The 14,125-nt window shown below is 37.6% G+C and overlaps 1 protein-coding gene across 1 annotated transcript in view; it reads left to right on the top strand.

The window, feature by feature from the left end:
• AFG1L (AFG1 like ATPase) overlaps positions 1–14,125 on the top strand; it is a 64,490-nt gene that overhangs the window by 15,884 nt on the left and 34,481 nt on the right. The window contains 2 exon segments of the mRNA XM_032682606.1: positions 3,127–3,226; positions 6,154–6,212. Coding sequence (XP_032538497.1) covers positions 3,127–3,226; positions 6,154–6,212 — 159 coding nt within the window.

The following is a 14,125-nucleotide window of genomic DNA, read 5'->3' as shown; positions in this document are numbered from 1 at the left end:
GGCTAAAGCAAAGCAGAAGTATTCGGAAGTGAATCTTCCTGCAAAGCCTAGAAAACTGTCAAGCAGCTGAAGAATTGTCTAATTGGTGTAAAAAAATATTAGAGTGCTTCTTTTAAAAGTAGTGTTTCTGTGTTGTATTAAAAAAATTACTATGTTTTAAATGTTTCGTTTTGCAAATACTGTGTGATAGACAGGACCTTAGTGATGGCACTAAGCTTGTGTGTCTATTTTGAAGAAGGATTTTGTCAGCATTTTGCCTGAATCACAGGCTCTCAGATTATTAAAGCATTGCTACTTCTTACTGATCTTTGTCAGACAGTTTACTGTAAATATTACCATCTTTTTTTTAAATCACAAAAGTCTTAAGCCATTCTAAAAATGCGTCCTCATTTTGAAGAAAAACCCTAGAATTATGCCATTTGTAGTTATAGTTTTGATGTTTTTAGAACACAGAGGTTGGCTAGTAAAAAGAGTCCAGTTATTGTTTAGTGATCAAATAACTATACACAGGTAATTAGAAGGTCTATTTTGGCATGGGACTGTAACCTATGTTAGTATTGAAAATGAAACAGAATCCCTACTTCTTGGGAAGCTGAGTGATCATGCAGTGTTAGTCTTAATATGCCATCAGTACCACTTGGATTTAAAGTGAACTACAATTTAGGGAATTTTTACTAACCTGCATTCTATTAAAAGCCTCTAATAAAAATTAGGCTCTTATTTTTGTGCTAATACTAATTGCTGATAATACATGCTTATGTTTGCCATTCATTACATGGCAATGTACCAATCAGTGGCTGACTGAATCTCAGGCACTTACACATGTAAATTAACTATTAGTCTAGTGTTTTTCCTTCTTTTTTCTTCTTCTTTTTTTTTTTTTTTTGGTAACCTGAGTTATAATGGAAAGCAGCACTATGTAATAAAAATCTTTTAAATGCATGAAATTTCTGCATTCTCTCCATTAGCTGGCTCTCCTTATTGGTAATTTATAGCCTTTGCTTTTCTTATCTGTTTCAATGAATGCTAGATACAGTAAAAAAACATGAGAACTTACAGTCTTTAGTTACTGTCTCCTACCTGCTTTACCCTGTAGAATTTTTTTTGTCTTTCTGAAACTGGATTACATAAAAAGAGCTCATATTTGCATTCTGGTCCTCAAAATGGCTCTCGCTTTTTGACAGAGCTTTCAAGAACTTTTTTTGTTGTTTAGGTTTTTTTGTAATGGAGTTCAGAATTCTGCATCAAATAACAGTTCTTATTAATAAGAGGATGTTATTGTTTTGTTTTATGAGCATTTATATTCTTTCCCTCCCTGTTTTCTAAAGGTAGCATGCTTTATAGTATTGTTAAACAAAAAAGTTTGTAACAAAATGACACATAATAGATTTTTAAAACTTGACTTTTAGGTTTGCTTTGTGGTACAACAAATTCAGTTACTCCTAAGATGCACATCTATAGTGATTCCTTGTATGTCTTGTTCTTTAGGAATGGGGGAAGTTCCTAAATTTTATTATTCAGAAGAAATAAATTACTGATAAGTGATGCATAAGCAGATATATTAGGCATACAGTACAGTACAGAGTTACTATATTTTTTTTAATATCAGATCTTAGTGAGCAGAGATGTGCAAATCTGAGGGGTGTGTTACAGAAAATGTAAAAGTTTGGTTTTTAAAAAGGAAAGAAAAAGTCCCTATTAATGCATTATATAAAACAAAATAGAAGTCATCTTTGGAAGAAGGAAACTAGTGTTTGTATATCATTCATTAAGAACATTAGTGCTTCCAAACTAGCTGTTAGAAATGTAACCTAAGTCCTTTGCTGTCTCTATTGTAGAATTATCTTCTTTTTTTCTGCCCAGAAAGGTCATTTAGAAATGCGAGAATGATGGGAGGTGGAGGGGTGTGGAGTAGAGTCAAAAATTATACTGGTTAAAATATTTCTATACATGTATTACTATCACAGCATACACATCTAAGCTGGTGAAAGCACAGCAAACTGGCAGTCTATTGTGTGATGAGTATGTGTAACTCTCACCATGCCACCATAGGTTTATTTCCTCAGAGTCAGGGTCTGTTTTGGTAAGTCAAAATGCAACAAGTGTCTATATAATAACCACAGGGAATGCAGGAGAATCAAGTGTAATGATCATAAAGGTGGTTTATGTGTTAAGATTGCTGATCTCAGCTGGTAAACTCCTATAAAATATTAATTACTGTTGTAACAAGGGGCTTTTTTATCCGAAAAACTTATTACATTTTTTTCATTTGTACAGAGTGGTTTCTGTTTCCTTTTATTTCTTGGTACTAGAAAGCAAGTTTGTTGAGCTAAAATTAAGATCTTTAAAGAAATTTTACTTTAAGGCTAATTTTTGTTCCTCTGTCTATCTGTTTTTTCCTCCTTCCCCCTCCCCAGTATCGCTTGTCCTACCCATTTTTATTTTTCGTTCGTGTTTTGTGCCTGAAGGTTAGAAGAGGCTGACTGTGCTGCAAGTGACTGCCTGCCTTTTGATTATTCATGGACAGTAATAGAAGGCACTTAAAAAGAACAATGAAATTGCTTATTTTTGTGATGGGCCATCTGTTGAATTGTTTTTTGCAACAATCACACAATAGTATCTATGTCATATCATTCTATTTTCAACAGCAGCTGATTATGTATAGTTGGCTACTTGTCTTTATTTCTGAAGTCCCATGACCATTTAAATTCACCTCTGCAAACCTTTGCCTCAAAGGTAATAGAAATGTAAAACAGCCAGTGTGTATTTTCTTTCTATTTTCTGGTTTTTTTTTCATGTTGCTTCTAATTAAGTAGGCCTCTTAAATGTTTAGGTCTGTTTTCTGTCTCCCACCTGTAGTTTTATTATAGAAGTTAACACGAAATCATTTAGCAATTGGTAAAGAAATGGTGGAGTTCCTCAATAAAGAGTGGGCAAGTTTTGAAAGACTGTGGTACATTCGCTGCTTATTAATTATCCCTTTTATTTTTTTCTCACCAAGCAATAATTAGAATCTCTCTCCAATGGCTTTCACTAACAAGCATTTTTCCTAGCTACAAAGCCACTTGCAGATCTATTGCAGCAGAAGCTGAAAGCAAGATAAAACAAATGTGTTGTCTTCTACAGGTCACTGACATTGCTGATGCCATGATTCTGAAGCAGCTTTTTGAAAATCTCTTCCAAAATGGGGTTGTCGTTGTGGCAACATCTAACAGGCCGCCAGAAGGTAAAAACAAACATGCTACTGGTATTATCCAAATACTATGAATCTCAGTATCTTACAAAACAATTGTAGTAATATCGTGCAGTATTTAACACTAATAAAATCTCTAGTCTGCAAGAATCTGAGATATTCTGGTTTGCCCTGTATTTTTTCTTGTTCTTAAGGAAGAAAGATTTTCACTAAATCATTCTCCTCTTTTCTCTCGAACTCAAGGTGTTCCTTCCCCCATCACTCCCAAATCCTTCCATGTTTTCTGATCTCCTCTACTCTATCCAAACCAGTGGAAGGGTATTTGGGGACAGGGATGTTGAGGAGAGGTAAAATACTGCCTATTTTAGATGTATGCCAGAATAGGAAAAGACCATATTCTGCAGAAGAGAGGGGAAATAGGAGTACGATCCTTCCCAGTTTCTAACTCAGGAACTTGCAGACTTGATCCATCAGCTCAAAGCAGAACCCCTTATCAAGATGCCATTCTTAAAGCCCAATTTGAGTTCACTAGTTGTTTCCATTTCTAACTTTTTTTAGAATAACTAGTCACTGGTAGTGACTAGCTAGGTAAATCCTTCTACAAAGTGCCCAAATCTCTTTGGGTTTTAACAACTGTAATTTTTTGTAGAGCAGAAAGATATTTGTATAGTGTAGCATTAGCAGTTATCATAATGCATAATTTCTATGCAACTTTTAGATTGATTAATTTTGAATGTTTGCAAAAAATACTGAAGAGTTACAGTATTAACTGTAACTACCAGTTAATTTTTCTACCCAAATTAATTAAGTAAAAGACAATCACTACAGATTTACAATGCACCTTATCTTAGAAAAAAAAAAAAAAAGAAAAACAAATCCACCCAAAGTTTTTTAGGTTTTTACTACAGGGTTTAATAATTCCCTCTTGGCTTATTTTACTTGTTTGAGCAAAGGAGATGAAATCATAACTACTGTAGCTGGGTTAACTACAGATAAACTGGATGCCTTACTCAGTTGAGAGCCATCCTTGTGTTTTTGGAGCACTGCTCTTTGAAGTTCAGGAGAAATTTTTATCGTAACTTGGGAATTGTATCCAACATCTTAAATTGAGGTATCAGTTTGTGACCATTATCGTCCTATGGGGTTTTTTAATGCATATTAGGTCACTTTATCAATCCAAAAGCCATGCACTTGTTGTAGCTGCCCAACAGAGAATGTCAAGAACAGCATCTCCAGAACTGAACTACGTTGCAGTCCAGGTGTTGGTCAGTGCCTGTCTCTTCCCTTGTCACTATTCCTGCGTGCTCACGGCTGTCTAAAATCCTCCCACAGGAAAGAGAGTTGAGTTACTGTAGTACGCCACATCAAGGTTTAAGAATGAATGGAGAGATTTGTTTCCTGTTGATACGAAGAGGAAAAGTGACTTTTTCGTTAGAAAGCATATGTATCAAGCTGCTGAACATTAGTGCTACACTTAACTGCGTTTAACTTCTGCCCTAGGGGGATATGAGGGGAAATACTGAGGTGCAGTATTTGAGGAATCCTGGCTTCATTTCTCCACCAAAATTACTGTTTATTTTCTCATCCTCACAAAACAGAGACATAATACAGAACTCACAACCCTACTAATTAAAAGACCTAACAGGAATAGCTGTCTAATAGTGTTGTTACGTGCTCACTAATCTTTGCAAGTGAATATGCAATTGCTATACACTTTTAACAAATGTATAGCCATCCTGATTTGCAGAGTTGTGAATGAGCATGATACATGGCTTCCTACAGCTTTTTTAGTAATTGGGATGTGGAATCTCCTTCACTGATAATTTTCCTAAATATTTCTGTGTACATATCCAATTTTGTGAAAACCATTCTGTAGGTGCCATGTTGGTGTGTCATGCATGCTGCATCTTCTGTCCACCGTGAGGTGTTGGCAAAGCATAAAAGCTTTAGCAGAGCTGTAGCCTTCAAGCATTATGGGGAATATAAGTCATAATCATAACCTGGAATGGTCTTTGTGTGGAGTTCTTGTGATATCTCTACCAGGTGTCTGCATTATCTTGCTCATTCCTCCCATCAGTTACAGGTGCTTTACTGCCTTTTTGTAAGGCTTCCTAATATTCATGAAACAGAGCAGCTCATCATACAGTTTAAGTGGTTACATTTTGAAAGAAGTCATTCTCTTGTGAACTTTTTGGGCAGTTGGATAACTTCCAGAGAAGATAAGTTTATGTTGTATAAATATATGGTGATAAATAAGACAAAAAATGCTGCTTTGCAGTTGTTTTTGTTAACTTGTGTTTTCTTTGAGAACAGATCTGCATTTTGTTACATAACATCTCATTTTTTATAAATTTAGGTTGTATTTTTAGCAACTTTGCCTAAGTTAACATAATAATTTAATTTTCATTTTTTTAGCCTTAGGGGTGACCCTTTTTCTTGCTTTGGAAAAAGGAGTGTACCTGGCAGAATTGCTAGAAGATAAAGTGTACCACAGTACACTGAAAAAGAATGATACTGACTTTGTAAAGTCAAATTGTGTATTTTTAGTTTATGTGGGGGTTTTGCCCTCTGCCAAATACGCAGGATTTAACAGTTGCACAGTTTGGCCTTATAATCATACCAATGTATACCCAGCATTACAAGTGATTTTTATAACCTTACTTTAAAACAAATGATAGTCTAATTTCTTCTGTTAGAATCAGTTTTATGTCATTAGAGATCTAAATCATTTTTTCATTCCCTGCCCTTTTCAGACTTCCTCAGGGTGTTCCTTTCTTCCTTAAGAATGTATTGAATTTTCATACAGTAAAAGAAGAGAAATCAATTTCAGCTTTCCTTTTCTGCCTTTTGTTCCTCCTCCTGTCTCTAGCAACACTGAGTTTTGTTTGCTAGATTGGTAGACAAGCTGACATTGTTATTAAGACTAAGTAGCAAAATTGTACTGATTTTCTTTCTTTCAGATCTCTATAAAAATGGTCTTCAGAGAGCTAATTTTGTACCATTCATTGCTGTGCTGAAGGTAAGGAGAGCCACCTGTTAAATGCCTTTCAGTTTTCCCTCTTTTATTAATAAATTAGAGATTTGTACAGGATTGCTTTGACGCTGGTTTCCAGATTATATATATGCTTTAACTATTTAGAGCAAAAATAATTGAAGGTAAGGTAAGAAAGGACTTTTTCCTTCTGAAATTAACATGTCTTGAAAGCTGGACATTTTTAGTATGACACAAAGTTATCTTTTGGACTAAGGCAGCAGAATTTGTTTGTTTGGATAAGACTTTCTTGCGGCTGGTGTGTGTGTATGCTGTATAACATAGTATGCCTCTAACATTTGTATTGTACTTGTGGACTTCTTACATTTATTATACTACAAAAACTTCCTGTTTCTTCGGTGTAAGGAAAGTAGTGTTTGTTCTGTACACCTCAATTGCCTTGTTTCTGGGCCTTTCTCATGTGTATGTAGTTTTTTGAATGGCTAATTTTGAGGCTTCGTATAATGTTCAACGAGGAGCAGCTCTGAAGCTTCCTTGAGTCTGCATGTTGTAGTGTGGCAGGTCAAAAACTGTAATTGCTTCATGTAAATTAAAAAACAGAGGATCCTTTCTCTATGTCAATAATACAATCAGTGCTTATTTTGCTGTTAAAAAGAACATATACTGAAATCACGCTTTTAAGTTCTGGACAAGTCACAGATATTTTTCATTCACAAGTTACATTTGTATTGTTATGTTATTGAGGGCTGACATACACCTCTCATATCCTGCTCTGCCTGGATTGACGTGACATGTAAAATGGAAATAACAGCATTTCCCTAACTCACAAAAGCATTGCTAGCACAGATACAGAAATAATGTTAACTATATTGATCTCTAAGATAAGAGGAGGGTTATGTAGACTTTAGGGTGGGTTTGGCTTCGTGATAGGAAATTTGGAATTGTTGAATAGACACATTGGTTGGATGTTTCTGTTAAGGTGCTCAGCAGTAAAGAAGAAGACATTGCCTTGGGTTTCCAGTGGTCCCTTTTTGAATTATGAGATTGCCTGATTGCCTAAGCACCTTTGAAAATCTTATCTGATGTTGACATTTGAACAATTACCAGTTTTTGAAGTTAATATGCCATTGACATTATTGTGACACTCCTATACATCTTAGAATGGCTGCACATAAAGTTAGAGAGGTTACTAGTGAAAGTGGTTCTCACCTAGATGGCTTTAGAAAAGTAAGAAACATAAAAAAAATTAACAACCACTTCATTTCAGATTCTTGAAAAGGGTTTATTCTGTAGCTGGCTGCATGGAATGCAGGAGAGCTCCCAGTCATAGAGTAATTTCAAGAATAGAAGTAGTTCCATATGCAATTGCTTTTTACAATGCAGCAACCATAGCAAGTCATTCTTTTTTATGTATCTTCCCTTGTTGACTCTGAGTTTTCTTCCTGATAACTGTAAGGCTCTTTAATTTCACCGATCATCAGACTTTAAGAATATCTGTCATATGCTTATTTATAGTTTCCCTTTTTTTCTTCTTTCTATCTAGCTGAAATAAAAAGAAGTGAAATGTAGTTTATGCACGCAGAACACCTCATCAGGACTGGGAATGTGATCAAAATATTTTAGAATGGAATACAGAGAGAAGCATTAAAAGTGGATTGGTCTAGAGCTGCAACATAGAATGGAATAGTGCAACAAGAAACAAGTACTACAACTCAGACTTGAGGCAGATGAATATTGCCATTATAATGACTGGAGAAAAAAATGTTCAGGTTCAACATAGGAGCTTCAAATTCCTTGAAATGTTCTTGGGAAGGTGGGATGAATGGAAAGTATTGACAGTTAATTTCTGTAAAGAGATGCTTCATTTGAAATAGATTTCAGGCTGTTTTCATTCCTCATAAATGGAAGACGTAGTTCTTAGATACACAGGTAGGTTATGAAAAGGTATTTTCCTGTCTTCAAATGATCAAAAGTAATGGTTTCTTTCCTAGACCTATGTTCATCCTCGATTGTTGTTTTTCTTTTCTGCGCTCCACGTAATTCCAATATCTGTGTTTGAGTTCCTATTTCATACAAAGAAAACTGAAAACCAGTTTCTGTGGAATAAGCAAAAGGGTGAAATAACATTCTAGAGAAGATATAGTTATCTTCCAGAGTTTGTCTGTATATTGTCTTTCTAGTTGGTAGATTACTGGGGACAAGTGATTGTTGAATGCCTGCAGCATGAGGTTGCAGTTGATAAGTTCCAGTTTTTAGGGATGCATGCTTCAGGTCCCACATCTAGTGGCCACAGAAAAGCCCCAGGTCTATGTTACTGGACAGGCCAGTAACACCACTGGCAGCTCTTTCTGCCCTCTATGTGTTCCCTGTCCAATTCTGAGCCTATCCCAATGTTCTCATCTTTTGAAATCTTAAATCATTTGAGATGTAATTTTTCAGCGATTCTTTAATCAAAGGGGTAGTTTTCATGAACAGGGGAAAACTCTGAATTGATCAGTTCATTGTTATGGCTATGTTCTAGTTACAGGGACTGGGACCAGTTTATCACTATGTGGGTATAACCTCTGTGTCATTTCTGATGGACTGTTAATAATGGATCATTTGCAGCAGCTGCCCAGGGCACACCTGACACCTCAGGCTACAAGCCTGTGAGGAGTGTTTCTTTTGTTTTCAGGCTAATAACTGTGATAACTACCCTCCGGGGAGGCATTAGCACCTTCACACCGAGCCTGAGGGGTCATGTCTGCTAATGGGCCATACTGGACTGGCATAATAGGCAGCTGCAAGGACCTAGACCATTAAAGACTCCAAAAATATCCCAGGACTCACAGAGTTAAATCACCCATTGTGAAACTCCCTGCCCTGGGGGAGGTACTGGGCATTCCCACTTGAACCTGAGCATATATAAACTTTGGGGTTTGGGACTTCTGGTATCACTCCTCAGATCCAGAGGAGGACTAGAACTTCAACACAACTGTGATCATCATCCAGACCAACAGGTTTTCCTTTCCTTTTACTTTGCACCCAGGAGGCTACGTGGTGCTCAGCACAGGGGCTGTGGAACACCGTTCTGTTCTTGTCCCAGGATGCTGGGTTATATATCTGTTTGTCGGGGGTGAAAACCAGTTTTTCTCTGTATCACTGGATTTATTGTAATCTTTTTTAGTAAATTGTAACTCTGACTTGTAATCTCTCTTGAGTTGGGTTCATTTTTCCCGCCCATTTACTTCTAAACCAGCACAGGCTATAATTCTTTGGAACACGGTATTCCTTATGGAAGGGCTTAGTTTCTGCAACAAATAAGAGTGCTTCTTCAGTCCATGAAATTTTACAGAGATAGAGCTTTACAGAGATAAGAAGTATTAGGAAGAAAAATCTTTTAATTCTATAATTGTAATTAGATTCAATCCCTTTTGATTGAGCTTTTAATCTTGCAGGATCTCTTACTGAGCATTTTAAAGTGCATGGAACTAATATGTAGGGTTTTTTTAAGGCAGTTTTTGAAAAGAGAAACATTCATTTCTCACAGTTACTTTGTTCAAATACTTAGAGCATAATTACTGCAAAAACTGTTAAGCTAACCAAAAAGAGATACATAAATTTTCTAAATGTTTTAAAGCTGATTTACAAATCACAGAATCAGCTAGGTTGTAAAAGACCTCTGACATCGAGTCCAGCCTTTGACTCAACACCACCTTGTCTATCAGACCATTGGCACTAAGTGCCACATCCAGTCTCTTCTTAAATACCTCCAGGGACGGTGACTGAACCACTGCCCTGGGCAGCCCATTCCAATCTCCAATCTCTCTGTAAAGAACTTCTTCCTTATGTCTAACCTTAACCTCCCCTGGCACAGCTTAAGACTGTGCCCTCTTGTCCTACAGCTGGTTGCCTGGGAGAAGAGACCAACCCCCACCTGGCTACAACCTCCTTTCAGGGAGTTGCAGAGGGTGATGAGGTCTGTCCTGAGCTTCCCCTTCTCCAGGCTGAACAACTCCAGCTCCCTCAGCCTCTCCCCATAGAACTTGTGCTCCAGTCCCTTCCCCAGCCTCACTGCTCTTTTCTGGACCTGCTCCAGCACCTCAACATCCTTCCTGAACTGAGGGGCCCAGAACTGGACACAGTACTCCAGGTGTGGCCTCAACAGCGCTGAGTACAGGGGAAGAGTCACTTCTCTGGTCCTGCTGGCCACACTGTTCCTGTTCCTTCTTGGCCACTGGGCACACTGCTGGCTCATGTTCAGCTTCCTGTCATTCAGAACCCCCAGGTCCCTCTCCGCCTTGCCTCTCTCCAGCCACTCTGTCCCCGACCTGTAGCGCTCCATGGGCTTGTTGTGGCCAAAGCAGAGGACCTGGCACTTGGCCTTGTTGAACCCCATGTTGTTGGATTTGGCCTATTTATCCAGCCTGTCCAGGTCCCTCTGCAGAGCGCTCCTGCCTTCCGGCAGGTCGACGCTCTCCCCCAACTTGATGTCATCTGCAAATTTGCTAAAGGTTCACTCAATCCCTTCATCCAGATCATCAATAAAGAGGTTAAACAGGACTGGGCCCAACACTGATCCCTGGGGGACACCATTAGTGACCAGAATAAATAAAGATACATAACTTGGAATCACAGAATCGTTAAGGTTGGAAAAGACCTTGAAGATTGTTGATCCAACTGTTAATCCAGCACTGCAAGTCTACCACTGAACCATGTCCCTTAATTCCACATCTACGTGTCTTTCCTCCAGGGATGGTAACTCAACCATTTCCTTGGGCAGCCTGTTCCAATACCTGACAAATGCTTTTGGTGAAGAAATTTTAATCCCAGGTCCTTTTCTGCTGGTGGGCTTTCCAGCCACTTTTCCTCCAGCCTGTAGCACTGCAGGGGGTCGTTGGGAGCCAAGGGCAGGACCCAACACTTGGCCTTGTTGAACCTCTTACAGTTGGCCTTGGCCCATCAATCCAGCCTGTCCAGATCCCTCTGCAGAGCCTTCCTACCCTCCAGCAGATCAACATTGCACTAATCTTTAACAACTTGATGTAGAATATGATGTGAGGCTCTTGGGAAAAAAAAGAAGGAAAAGGAAAAAAAAGTAATCTACTGGTTTGGCAGTAATTTTGGCAACATTTTAATTTTTACAGATGTTTAATGAAGACATTTACATCAACCCTTAACTTTTCTGGAATCCTGATTCTGGTTCAGTGACTAGTTCAGTGTTTCATTCTCCAGAAAATCAGGAAGGAAAACTCCTCAAATAATTTGTTGCATAGAGTCTGTAACTTCAGGGAGCAGTTCTTGAGCTTCCAAAGGTTTCCTGGAAGTGTGGCCTGAAGTTTAAAAGTGTCAAGCTGTGTTGAAATACCAACTATGTAACTTCTGCATTTTGTCAGTTTTACTTTGTGCAATAGACCTGCACTGCCCTAAATTCTAACTGAAAGTCAGAAAGTTTTAGGGCCTTTCATAGTCTGAGTATACCTTTAAAAGGTACAATTTTAAAATAAAATGTTTGGCTTTAACTACCTGCATTTTGCTTTAAGAGAAGAAATCAGCCAGAAATTTATTATTAGTAGGACATGAAAGTCCTGTCAGCTTTCTATAGTGAGCTTTTTTTTTTCCCCTTCTGCTATTACGGACCAAATAGTTATTTATTTTAACAGTATTTGATTAAAATTACTCTTAACATTATGCACTCAAATAGAAAACAGTGTATTTTTATATGCTGTGTTGCACTCTTTAATGAAATTGGTTAATGATTATTACTGTGGTTTTAATTGAAATATACATTTTCTTAGAAAGCAAGAAATTGAGGAACTTGAAAGCATTTTCACTTTTCAATAACTTAGTTTGCATATGTGAAAAATACTTGTTTAAAAAACATTTAGAGCTGTCCTTAAGAAAATGGTGGGAGTTAGTTTTGTACAAAGGCATTTGGTAGATATAAAATGTCTTTGATGGTGCAGTCAGCTTTTGTCCAACCACCTGTGTGAGAAATGCAGGCATTTGTTGAGTGGCGGATCTGCCTCCCCCCTCGCCCCCCTCCCAAAAAAGTCATCTCCTTGATGAAATTGATTTGTCAGTTTGTTCCAGTCTAATGGTGTGATAGCCCAGCAGCTTTCACTATGTTGAATAGTTAAAACCTGCTTTTGAGGTCAGTGTCAGCCACTCTGACCCCTGTGAACTGTCACCTGAGTCAGAATTGCAGGGATTAGGCCTTTGATATTGTGATGGCTTTGCCTATCAATTGACTTTTTCATTACTGAAGATGTTGGGCCTTTTGTTTCCCTTCTTAGTATGTAACCAAGCAAACTCCTAAGTAGAAGGAGCATTTGTTCTTGTTCTCTCTGCAAGTAATAGAAGTACTCGTCTTTTGTGAAGTGTACCTAATTAAACACAGAAAAAATAAAAATAAGAAATATAGCATGACTGCAAGTATTTTTGTGCCGAACATCAGTATAATTTCTGGGTGATTTTAGTTGGACAAATTTGTGAGATTATCAACTATTAAAATGTTGTATATAGAAAGCAGGGTGCCAGATTCAAGTTACCAATCCTTTCTGCATTCAACCCTCTAAATCTCTCTGTGTGTACGTGTTGCATTAAAACACAAGATTTATTTGAATTCTGTAGTTTAGAGCACTTAAATGTTACAATATTTTATAATGTACCTATTGCTTTATTGTATTCTCGAGAGATGAACTGTTCAGTTTGTTAACCTTCTACATCTGTCTTACACGCTTGCTCCTACAAACTTTATTTAGAGGCAGATCAAAATTTATCTTAGGATAAAATAGTTGCTACTGTAGCTCTGTGCCAGGCTTTCCGCCTTCTCTCTCCCATTAATTGCTAGGATTTTCTGAGCTCTTGCTTGGTTTGTTTACTCCGTGATTAAAATAAGTAAATCAAAGCATATCATAGGTATGGAATAGTTGATTCCTGCTATATCAGGATAAATTAGTCTAATTACACGTGGCAGTTCTGTTTGCTTGTGATGTAATGTGAAATGAGGTCCTGCCTCCCCCCAAAAAGCCCGAGCCAATTAATAAAGCTTTTAAGCTCTTTGTCACAGGCCACCGTGGAGGTCTGCAGAGAAGAACTTTAATCCAATAAACATTTCATTTAGATCATGAAAAGAAAGCATGAGGAGAAGCTCCTACAAGAGAGGGTGTTACCAGCAATTCTGGTTGTGAAGAGATGTGAGGAATTTGCCAAATTAACAAGGCCTTCATATTTAACACATAAATGTGTCAAAACTAATAATAGAATAATTTAATTTGAGTTGAACCTTATATTGTTAAAATTCTAAGAAGCCACAACTGTTTTCTTCAAAGACTTTACTGTTGAGTTGGATGGACAGGGCAAGGGGAGGTTGTGAGAAACCCAGATAGCAAATAACACTGGCCGAAGCTGGTGGAAAGGGAGGGGGGGGGAAGGAATAGATAATTAGGTGTAATTAGCGGTATGAATTGTTGTCTCCCTGCCCTTGGCTTGAATAAATTTCGGAGAAAAAAAACCCTAGTGGTGAAAACGCTTTGATGTAAGAAGAGTCATTGTGGTTTGGCAGCATAAAGGCAATGTTTTATACTTCTTACATAATGGTTGTGATACAGAATGAGTGAATGGACCCTGCACCCCCCAGCCTGCTTTACAGCAAGGACTTTTGGATTCCCTTGAAACAAAATGCATCAGAAGTTTTCAGTTGTTGGTAATGAGGTAGTGGACCTCATCAGAGCTAAGCGTAAGCCATCTTTAGCCTTTGTTTAGACCTTGATCGCTTTTTTTTTTTTTATTCTGGGAAATCCAGTTTTGTAAATCAATACTACTTTTTTTTTTTCTTTCCTTTTTTTTTTCTTGCCTGCCAACAGTTCTGGCAGGAGCAAAGGCTAATACTGGGAAAAGAAACACAAATCAAATGTTAAAAAGAAAAACAACAGCATAAAAGAAATCTAGACAAATAA

This window comes from Chiroxiphia lanceolata, chromosome 3 (assembly GCF_009829145.1).
Source record: "Chiroxiphia lanceolata isolate bChiLan1 chromosome 3, bChiLan1.pri, whole genome shotgun sequence".
Taxonomy (NCBI): domain Eukaryota; kingdom Metazoa; phylum Chordata; class Aves; order Passeriformes; family Pipridae; genus Chiroxiphia; species Chiroxiphia lanceolata.
This window is presented reverse-complemented; position numbering and strand designations above follow the sequence as displayed.